Below are 11594 nucleotides of genomic sequence, written 5' to 3'. Positions count from 1 at the left end.
ACTATAGATCTGATAAGCTTTTTTTTCTTTTAAATGGCACATACTTAGCTAGAATAATGGCCATAATATAGTGTCTCGATACATCAAATCTCTATGTATCTATCCTATTTACAGATAGAGCTTAAACATGACTTATACAACATTGACAATAGCCAAAAACTCAAGCAAGCATCCTACTGTTAGCACATAGCCTACCTGACTAGCAGTGATGATTTCAACATGCTTTCAGGTCCATGGTTACCTATAAAACATAGGACAGTGACCATTTCACAAATTTACAAACTGTACATTAAGATTTATGCAACTTAATCCTTTCTGTTTAAATGCAACATATTTCAGACGCTGCTGCTCGCTTCCCCCCTGCTGTTGTTAACGCTTACTAGGAGTGTCTCTAAGTGTAATAATCTCTTATGTCATCCAAACAAACAAATCATCTTTGGCATGGAAATAAGGCTGGATGAATTTTTACGTCCACTTGATCTTAAAATGGCATCAAAACATCAACATCAGCCTTTAGCTTTTTTATGCAACGAAGCCTTCTCCATACCATTAATATTCTTATCCAAGTTGGGAGTATAGCAATAAAATTTACAATGTGTGCCTGCCATGGTCTTTATGAAATGATAGCATATTAATGTCCTCTAAATCCATCACTTATAGGGGCACACAGGGTGAAGTCGTTTGCCCGTACAATACACGTCCGTATTGTAACTGCAAAACAGAAACGGAATAAGAAAGAGAACTGAAAATCTCACAGTAACAGCTGCCTTGATATGATGAAGCTCTGGATGGTTCTGAAGATATCTTAACAGTATACTTTATACAGTCTCTTTTAAGACGGCATAAGGCCTCGGACTTTTCAAAATAAGGCAGCCAGTTGCTGAATCCTTTCAGTGTCGAGTCCACAAAGAGGCCTAAATTCACCATCTCCCTACTTATTCATCTACTCCCTTTATAAGATATTAAACAGTACAAGAAGTATAGGTTTTTAAGAAAAGTTCACCCTCGGAGAATGCTCAGATGTGAATCAGTTTTCTACTGATTTGGTTTATGATAAATGTATAAAGATTATGTCATAAATTCAGCACCTGGCAGCACAAGATGCTACCTATTTTAATATTCAGATATGGCAGGCAAATGTACTACAGCTATTATGTGCATATACTACAATCCCAATATTGTCTCCATTTGGTTGAATTCCAACTGCACTGCAACTGCACTCACTGAAAATACTACACAACAGCATATGTTTTTTTTTTGGTGAAGTATTTTGTGCCAAATTTCCTAATCCTCGCACTTTCACAAGATGTTCCATCAAATACAAATATTGCATTATCGATTATAACATGGAAGATTCTGTTTCACCAAATGCTCAAACCATATCAGATCAGCTGTTGTAAGTGAATGCTGCCACCAAGTACTCAAACATTGTTTTGTATATTGTCTTTTTTTTTCCTTTTTCTTTTAGAAATGCTTACATTTCTGGTTTCAGGTGAGCAAGAGAAGTGGGTAACATATTGAAACTCTGGGTGACAAATGGGAAAAGGCGAGAAGTAACTAAGTAATCAATAGGAGATTTTCTGGTGAGCCTGGCACTTTTAACACAACGGATGGCAAAGTCCAGACAAATCCCAACAAACTTCAGTTTAAGAACAGATATACTAAGTATGCACCAAACAGACAACAGAACAGAAATCATACAGAGTAAAAGATAACATTAGCCCAGCATCTCTACTGTAGTCGGCTGGTCCTTGCTTTCTAGCCAGTCAAAACCAGAGTTCACAGTATCACCGCAAATCTGCTGAAAAAGCGGGTCGTTCTTCAGTTCTTCCAGTGTTGAATCTTCATATTGTTCCTGCTGTTGATTTGGGTCAAACAGCAGGTTTGTGTCCAATGTGGTAAGGTCAGTGATGCTACTGGACAGATCTGAGGTCAGTCTGATGTCATTTGTGAAGTCAGACGCCACAGCATTGAGTTCTGAAGCTACCTGACCCACTAACTGGGAACTGGGGTTAAGAGCATCGTCCCCCAACAAGTCCTTTACAGTGTTGTTGATGTCCAGCTGTTGTTGCTCATCTTCCACCTCCTGCTGTTGTGTGCTCTGAAGGAGGAGCTGTGGTTGTGTTTGAACAGGATTCTCCTGCAGCTGCTGCTGCTGCTGCTGCTGCTGCTGGGAGTCTTGCTCACCAGAACCCGCTTGTGCTTGGCTGTCCACAGTGGGGAAACTCACCTCTTCTCCACTGCCGGTTGTGAGGTAGCCATGCTGCTGGAGCTCAAAGGCAGCAGGGCTAGAGCCGACGGGCAGCGGAGTCTGGTGAGCGGTTCCTCCGGTGAAGCCTGGAGTTGTCTCCAGTATCTGTGTGAGGTTCATGCGGGCCGTATAATTAGAGGGGAGGTTGTTTATGCCCAGGCCACGGACAGAATCGTCCCCTTCGGCTTCCATCTTGCTGAGAAGGACATTGGTGATTTTGGTGGTGTTGCTCTGACCCTGCACGGGCAGCATCTCACTCTGCATCATGATGTTCAAAGGTACAGACTGACTACGCTGGGCCATGCTGTGGACTGCGTTGGCCGTGTGGCTGTTGGACAGGATGCTGAGCACCTCGGAGGTGATGGGAGAGTTAAAGGGTGAGACCACGGTGCGGGTGACGGTGGTGGTGTTTGTGGTGCTTGTAGAAGGGCCCGTGTTGCCACTGAAGTTCCTCTGGCGCACTGCAGGGCTAACACTGCGGCAACGGAAAGTACTGGATGCAGATGAAGTTGATGCTTTGTTGTCCAACGGAGCAGGCACAGCAAAACTTTCCTGTTTCGTGGGGGTAGTTACGCCTGTTACAAGCTGCTGCTGTGGTGTTTGTTGTAGCTGCACAGGAGAAATGGGAGTCAGTCGTCCAAATTGAACAGAATCCTGTCTCGACTGGGCTTGAAACGACTGGCCGGGAATCGCAAAAGCATGCGGCTTACGGAACTGGTCATCTACCAGGTCTTGGTAGCTGGGCAGAATACCAATACTGTGGTTGGACAACGGGCCCCCGGCGTTGCTGTTGTAGCGGTTGTTGATCCACTCCAGTTTGGCTTTGTCAGGATGCGTTGCCATGGGCCTCTGCATGGGCTTAACGGGGCTACTGGAAACAATACTGGCATCGTGGTAACCTGTGATACTGGAGTTTATGGGAGTGAAAGCAAAAGGGTTCCTGCACTCTACCGGGCTCGGTGGGACACTGCTGCTGTTTGACAGAGGTGTGCTGATGGGGGTGTGTCGACCCATGGCTCCGTCCACAGGGGTGATGGGAGCCATGCGGGAGCACGGGCTCTCTCTTGTCATGCTGTGCCCAAGCATCATTTCAGAGGTGGGGGTGGGTGTTGGGGTTGGCGTTGGTGTTGGAGTGGGGGTTTGGACAGGAGTGGTACTACTGTGTGCAGAGTGATAGAAGGTTGTGCTGGCCTGCTGAGCGTTTAGGATGGAGCCTTGGTTGCTGGACGACTGGCTTTGTAGAGACACTTCGACACAACTATTGAACAGTCCCTTCAGCTTCATCTGCTCCTCCATTTGAACCAACTCCTCCACAATGCTGTCTTGGGTCATGTCATCATCGTTGAACGGGAAGTAATCCATGTTGGGCTGAGAGCCAGCAAAGTCAACCATTTCCTGTGTGAGGGTGAGCTGGCCTGAAGTCTCAGGGGGTTGAGCTATAATGGAAAGTTGGCCAGTGGGGACTTGTTTGTGTTCTGCTGGTATCTGCTGAGCAAACGCCTGCTTACGAAGCTCATCGAGCTGTCCCTCCTCCCAGATTGTGCTCTTAATGTCACTCATCGCAGAGGCTTCGTGTGCTCCTGAGTTGGCTGGTATGGCACGTGGGTCCCCAGTGATCCGCTGTAGCAACACCTGATCGGCCGGGTTGTTTCCAGTGCTGGTGTCAGTGCTGAGAGAACCGTCTACACGTTTCGCCACCAAGGCCTGGGGTTTGACAACAGTCTGTGAGCCCTTAGTGAGTGTTATGGGTGAGTCGGAGAGTGCCAGGATGTGCGTGGGCCCTATGGGTGTGTGTTTCACAGTCACTTTGCAGGGGGCACTCTCTGGTCTGGCAGGGGTTCCCGGTCGAGGGATCCTCTTCATTGCAGCACTTACTCCAGGTTTTAGATTGTCAACTATAGTCAGCGGCTGCTGGGAGATAAACACCCTTTTTACAGGAATCACATGGGAGTCCACACCTGGGCCTGTACGCTTTCTGGGGCTCTTGGCATCTAAGCAGGGATCCTTCGATGGTGGGGTAAGAATAGATGACCCGTTAGATGTCGAGATACCACTGGCGTTCTGATTATCAACAGTCAAGTACAAAGTACCGTCATGGCAGTTACTGTTATTGCTGTCCTGAGTCCCAGCTACAGCTACAAAAGGAGAAGATGTGGGGTCAATTTTTATCTTGAACCCTTTATCTAGTCCTGAAGAACATTTAACCAGGAAGTTGGGCTCACTGGCTGCCCTGAACTTAGACACTCTCTCCTCTTTGACCCCAGCAGTACCGAACAAAGGGTTATTGTCATTTCCAGCTTCAGACAGTATTTTAGTGTCAATGGAGAGGTTCAAGGTGGGGGCTAGGATACTGGACCTGACCACAGGAGACATAGGCATAGCGGAGTGCGCACCATGTGATTGTTGGAAATCATCCGACATAGTTGTGGTAGTAGTCACGCCTGCTGATGCAGGACGCACAGTCGTGGTGCTACTGTTACTACTGCTGCTGCTGCTGGGCGCCAGAGCGATCGCCGTCATCTTCACCACATTCACGGAGCTCACGTGCGAAGTAGGCATCACAGTTTTGATGGGACTGTTGGTGATGAGCAGGGTGGGGGGTGAGCGCAGCGTGATGGCACTGGAGGCAGAAGGTTTGGGCAGGATTTGAGCATAGCGCGTACTGTGTCGTGCCAGACGGTCGCCCACAGGACTGGCTGAGATGTTCTGAGGAGTTTTGGGCGACTGCTTAAGAGACTGAGTGACCACTTGGAAGTTCACAGGCAACACTTTTCCCTCTGCTGACCCCACAGGGCTGGGCGAGGTCATTAACCTGCTTCTCTGTACCTGAGGGAAGAACAGTGAGGACATAAAATCATAAATAAAGCACATTTATCAACAAAATATCCAAAAAATGATAAGTAAAGAAAATGTCGCCGCGCACCGTGACTGGACTGGGGACAGCTGCTACTACAATTCCAATGGTGGGTTGCGGGGAAAGCAAAGCTGGGCTGCCAGTGGGAATGGTGGGCCCGGGGGTACTGGCCTCTGCTCTCTTGATCTGGGCCTCAGTGGGCAGCGGCGAGTGGAGCTTCTGCTCCTGTTGCTTCTTCTGGATTTTTCGCTGTAGTTGCTGCTTTGCATCGACAGAGGGAGAGGGCAGGGTCTTCACCTGTGGCTGGAAAGTGTTCGCCTCGGCCGTGGGAATAAACGCAGAAGGAGTCGGCGTCTTCATTCCTGTCAAAAAAAGAACAATTAAAATTATTGTGCTAATATCAAGTATTCAAAACCACAAAAACCTCCCACTTTTTTTTCTTTTTTTCCATTTTACCGTTGTGTAATTACTATTCTTCGGTGATGGAGAATTTCTCATTTCCATTCAGAGAATGTGTTAGTGGTGAAAACATAATTTATTGATTAAAACCATTTCTTATGATGATTTCATTTGACACTGTGTTTAATGGGAGCCACATTTTCATTAAGTGTGATGATGATTTTCTAAGAAATGATCATTTATTTTAGAATTCTCTCAATCGATACCGATCGAGCACACAAACAGAGAGCTGCAGACCAATTGATGCACCGAGCACAGAAATCTACTCTAAACTTCAATGTGAGACGTTGATTTTCAAAGGAAAATAAAAAAATTTTAAAATAACACATACATATGAAACACAGAAAACGATAAACTTCACACAACAGATGGGTGGACATCTTTACCTGTGGGTGTTCCGGTCATAACAGTAAGTGCAGCCATGGACTTGGTACCAATGTAATGGCTATTGAGCAAGAAGCGAGCCAGGTCCTCCACGTTGTCAAACTGACGACTCAAGACCTTCTGAGCCCACTCACACACCAGTCCACAGGCCGCAGATCTCATTTCATCTTCAGCGCTTGGCGACTGGCCTGTTGACTCCATGAGCTCACACTGAAGTCAGACAGAGGACAAAAATTAGTGGATGATTGTCTGAATGGTTTAGAAGTAAAAAAAATAATAATATTTGATTCAAGTTTAAACTTATGATGACGACACTGACCCCATCACCAGATTTCTGCAGATCCAGGTTGGGTAAAGACGGCATGTGAACAAAAGCTTTCTTCCTTAACCCGCTATAACAGTATGTGAGAACGAGTTAAGGGATCTAAAATGAAAATAACTGTGGACAGAGAAATGGTTATAATTCTGACATTGAGGTGAGTTTTGTCCAAATCCTTTTCTGAAACAGTTTCTAATCCGACCTTTGCAACAGAAAAGTTTAACTCCTGTTGCCATATTTATTGGCGCTTTAAGTAGTAGTAAATGTTTGAGCCAATGGTGGGGAGCTGCTGAGGAGCGAGACCAGAGAAACACTCCACAATGGAGTTGATGCATCTGAATGTAACAAAGAGTTGTGGCAACACAGCGCTTCATTGAATGGGAATCAGTGTACTCCCAAGTACAAGATGTGTCATTGTCATATATGTAAATGTGTGGAAGCTACTAGCAAACCATTTCACAGTGACTTAAATAGCTATATATGAACCATCCTGAATACTAAACTAAACTACTGAGACATTTTGCCTTACAAACTTTACTCCTTGTAAAGTTTGTATTGAAAAAATTGAAAACACTAAAAAAAGTTATTGTGTTTGTAATAGATAATAACTTGTACAATACTTTTAAAGGGGTCATATTATACCCTAATTATCCAAGTTAAACTAGTTCCCTGGTGTCCTAATGAACATGTCTGTGACATACTTTGGTCAAAATACCACAAATATAATAGGCCACATTATACTTCTCCGACTGTTGAAACAGCAGCCGTTTGTCACTTTTCTGTGTCCCGGAACGCAGTTTTAAGATAATTTGAGGCGAGAAATTGGCCATTTAGAGTCTAAACATGTGCTGTGTGTGTTAAGATATGACGTATTTATAGTTCGGCAGCGACGAAGTCGGCAGTGTTTAGCTCCGCCTCTGTGGACGCTCGGTGCTCACTGTGAGCCGGCACAGAGCAGCTTCGCTCGGCCTGTCCTGAGGACCAATCGCAGCTCTTGCCGTCTCCGTTGTCCCTTGACGGAGTGACGGACACTTAAAAAATATTCCGTGCAGTCGGAGACGACGCAGAGGCTCTTCGAAAGGTTCTGCGTCGACGCAGAGGACTCTGCGTAGCCTACGCAGAGCACTTTACGCAGGAGTATAAATTGGGCTTTAGGATGAAGCACCACAGCAGTTCAATCACCCTGCCAAAACAGCCCTGTTCACAACGCTCGGTTTAGTAGTATCAATAAAATGAAGCAGGAAATGACATCAGCCACAGAGGCTAAATGGAGCTATCAGCAGTTAGCATTTGGAAAAGTGATCATTTGCAGGCTCTAGCAGGCACATTGCTTTCATATATAACATGTCTCCACTGGACAGATACATCCTCTGAAGTTTGTGTAGAACTCTGTGCTGCACTGTGCAGCCAAGAATAGAACTTTTCGCAGACTTCCGGCTTTCGGATATTGTTGCCCTCGCCAGCGCTCTCTCGGAAAAAAGTGGAGCTCAGCGAGAGAACAATTCAAGGACTTTAGTGCATTGACATCCCAATGAGTGCGGAAGTCAACATCGCGTGCGTCATCTCCTGTGCTTAGACTGAGGAGGACCACGCAAACAGGAGTGAGTCATCTTTTTTCACACTTTGCAATTCCCAAATATAAGGATTTAAACAATTAAAAATTTGATTTTGCATAACATGTCCCCTTTAAATGAGGAAAACCAAGTGGCTGTAACTTACAGCAGTGTAAATTCACAATACGCCTGCTTCATTCTTGGCTGAATCACATCGACGAAAAAGCATCAAACAATGTGGACACAGAAAAACAGAGTTTATCAGAATCAAAAGGATATTTGGATTTGCCCCTCATGCCCAGACGACGTGCCTTCATGTTAGGAAAGACATTCTTCATGATCTTTCCAAAGTCTGCGGCACTCAGTGGATTGTAGCCGAGATTGTCACAATAGCTCCTGTAAGAGAAGTGAATCACATCACAACATAAATAACTGATCTCCTTGTTGTTCCCGTCACCTCTCATGACCCGACCACTGAGGGTTACACACTCACTTGTACTCGTCGTACACCTCTTGCTTTGGGAGAGAGGTCTCTGGGTGCTCCTCTAGGTGATTCCGTATCCAGTTGAATGCATACATCTGTTGAGTGCGGCTTGATGACATGGAACTCTGATCACTAGGATTGATACAGAGGGAAAACCATATCTGGTGAGACAGTGTCTTAGACTTGGACGCATCATTTCTTGTTAATACAGAAACTTCCAATACCATAATCCAGGAGTGGACGACCCCCTCTCATTCTCAGTCCAAATGGGCAGAATTTGGGGGTTGGGGTGATGAATAGATATGGGGAAACAAATGAAACACAGACAGCTAGGTATAGCAAGTATCTACATAGAACAGTGGATTGCGTCATAATGGTTATCAATCAAACGTGGCTGAAAAATTAGCCAAAAAATAATAAGGAGATCACTTAATTTTTTTTCCGTTTCCATCAGGAGCCTAAACTGTGTGTGTGTGGTGGATTGAGGCTTGAACTTAGAAAAGCAATCAGACAACGGTGCCAATAATGCAATGAGAGCCACAACAAAGCAGTCACAAGTGCATGCGTTTGCGTGTGAGAGAGACAAAAAGGCCAGAGAGCAATGTGAAAAATCATGAGTCGTGTGTGTGTGTGTGTGTGTGTGTGTGTGTGTGTGTGTGTGTGTGTGTGTGTGTGTGTGTGTATGTGAGGTGTCATACCTTTTATCATTGCCACTGCTGGGACCAGAAGGCAACTTAAGGTAGAGGTAGAGCTTTTCGATGTCTGTAAACTTGTCAACATCTTGCTGCAAAAATAAAAGGTCCAGAGATTATTATCAAAAAAAATAAGTCAACAAAATGCAGACAAAATGCAGACTGTTAAATGTCCCGCATATAATATAATATTATAATATTATATAATATATGCGGGACATTTAACAGTCTGCATTTTGTTAACTTATTTTTAACTCATTATATCCTCATTATATTATAATGAGGACTACATCTTTAAAGAATTACTGACATCTAATGAAGAGACTGGCAATTTCAACAAACATACGACTCAATCGTGTCATGGACACAGTTATGCTGGGACACACACACACACACACACACACACACACACACACCACACAACTTTCACAGTCGTTACAGATTTTGAAAAGACTGGAGATCACACATTAAAAGGCAGCTGAGACTCTACTGACTGCAATGATTGGTAGACGGCGGTAGGTGGCGCCACATGCCAAAACATGATTTGCGGCCCGCAAATTTTTTTTTTTTAATGCGAATATTTTGGCTGTACTGTTGTTGATGAACATTATTCCTGAGTCTCTGTGACATATTAGGAGGATTTTATGGCCAGTTGATTTAGATTTATTATATAAATCAACTGAACCTTTAAGCATATCGTTAGCCTAATAGCATAGTTACCTAAGTCATATTTGAACGTTTTCGGAAAACAAGAAAAATTTTTTTTTTAGCAAGCACATCGATAAAGTTAGGCAGATATCACAATTACCAAAAAAAAAAATGACAGGCAATTATGCTATTAGGCTAAATTTATGTTTACTGAATAGCTTTTCAGATTTGCAACATGTTAAAGGTTTTTTTAATCTTAGACAATAGACATCTTTGTTTTAAAATTCTAACAAAATGTGCAGGAAGCGCCCAGGCTCAGCAGCAGGTCTTATAAAGTGAACTGAAAACGTAAACAAATAAATAAATTGATCTATCGGTCTTCGGATTGAAAAAAAGATATGCGTCAAAATGCAGATTATCGCTATTATAAAATGAGTTTACAAGGGCAGAGCCATTCTTCTTCATTTGTGCTTCAAAAACACACATTCTGGCTGGTTTGTCCTTTTGTGGCTACCGTAGAAACGCGACGACCGCCGCAAAGCAAGACTCTTTCCTAAAGTACAGGTAAAATACTTTTTCTAAGGCAACGAAAAAACATCAATTCTTATTTTAAAGGTAATTATACACTAAGTATATTGAATTCCTGCTAATACACTCTCTCTGCTCGCCCGTCATACATCACACACTGGAGCTTTACACAAAGTAAGCTTTAATCTACATAATCTTAATACTGTTTCAGGTCTGACGGTTTACAAATACACCGATACTGGTCAGAAAGATATGGGGTGAAGAGAAAATTTGGTTGAGTCGATCTCAAAAAAGCGAGATTGACAACGGCTGCAGAGACGCTTTACAATAGATCTCAACTGTCTGCTTTTCAACAGGTTTCTAAGAATGGATTCCTATTACCTGTTCCCTTCCTATTTGTCTCTTTGTTGCTAGGGGAACAATACTTGAATGAATGAGGGGGCCAATGAGCAGTGAATGAAAAACGCTGTTTACTACACTCGCTACGAGCATAGAATGAGTCACTCTGTGCTTACATTATCGCCGGGAGCTAAATCTTTCTTCTTTTGCATCATTCCTTAACATTATCTTTTTGTTCGATTTTAAAAATGACGGCCAACACGACCAGCGTTAGGGTGTAAACCGGTAACCTGGGCAACCTCAGATGTGCGATTGTATTTACAAGAATTAGATTTTCTTTGTTTTCAGAGGTGGAAATTGTCAAAACGTGACACAAAAACACCACGAGGCAAGTTCTACGACTACATTCACGTTAATAATGAACCAACTAAATAATCATTTTCTTCATTTAACCTTGATTTTTACTATGAAGTCACATTGAGATTAGATAGTCATTGCATATTTGGAACTAGATTGACCCACTTGACGTCATCAAGCTACTTGAGATGAGAAATACCACAGTGACATCTAGAGAATATAGAATTTAAGATGCAAAATGGCACAAAAACATTGATTATCACATCGATCATTATCAGTTGTCATTAAATTCATATGCAAATAAAACTCGATAGATGATATACCATCACCCACATGAAATAATACCATTATAAAACTTTCTAACATGTAGTTACTCCATGTTAAATATAGAGCCCATCAAAGAGACATCATTCGAAATGTTTCTTTTCAACGTTTCTACTGGAACTGACCCTTTATTCTCAACCTCAAAGCACAGGATTGTCTGATCTGATGTGATCTGATGTGCTGTGTCCAATCACGTTTGTGTGTGTAAACATCACACGGATATGCAAAAAACGTTTCAACACGACTTGAAATTGAATGTACCACAGCTGCCTGCTGAAATCTGCCCAACACCACAGAGACACACCGACATTTGTTTGTGTGGTTTTTTTTACCTGACGACATAAAAATAGACAAAAGCTTAATCACCACTTTTGATTGTTGCTGAAAACAAGGTGAAAAAAC

General features: G+C 43.3%; 1 protein-coding gene across 1 annotated transcript; it reads right to left on the bottom strand.

Annotated features, from left to right (window-relative positions):
• Positions 1 to 209: 209 nt before the first annotated feature.
• On the bottom strand, positions 210 to 8436 carry rfx7b (regulatory factor X7b). The gene is made up of 6 exons (XM_083893921.1): positions 8314 to 8436; positions 8096 to 8216; positions 6268 to 6348; positions 5951 to 6158; positions 5175 to 5467; positions 210 to 5077 (listed from the first exon to the last, which is right to left on the bottom strand). Exons 1-6 carry the CDS (start codon positions 8421 to 8423, stop codon positions 1718 to 1720), a joined length of 4173 nt encoding a protein of 1390 aa, XP_083750047.1. The 5' UTR covers positions 8424 to 8436; the 3' UTR covers positions 210 to 1717.
• Positions 8437 to 11594: the final 3158 nt, after the last annotated feature.

This window comes from Microchirus variegatus (genome assembly GCF_963457635.1).
Source record: "Microchirus variegatus genome assembly, chromosome: 8".
Lineage (NCBI taxonomy): Eukaryota > Metazoa > Chordata > Actinopteri > Pleuronectiformes > Soleidae > Microchirus > Microchirus variegatus.
Note: the sequence above shows the minus strand (reverse complement) of the source record. Positions and strands in the feature narration are given on the sequence as shown.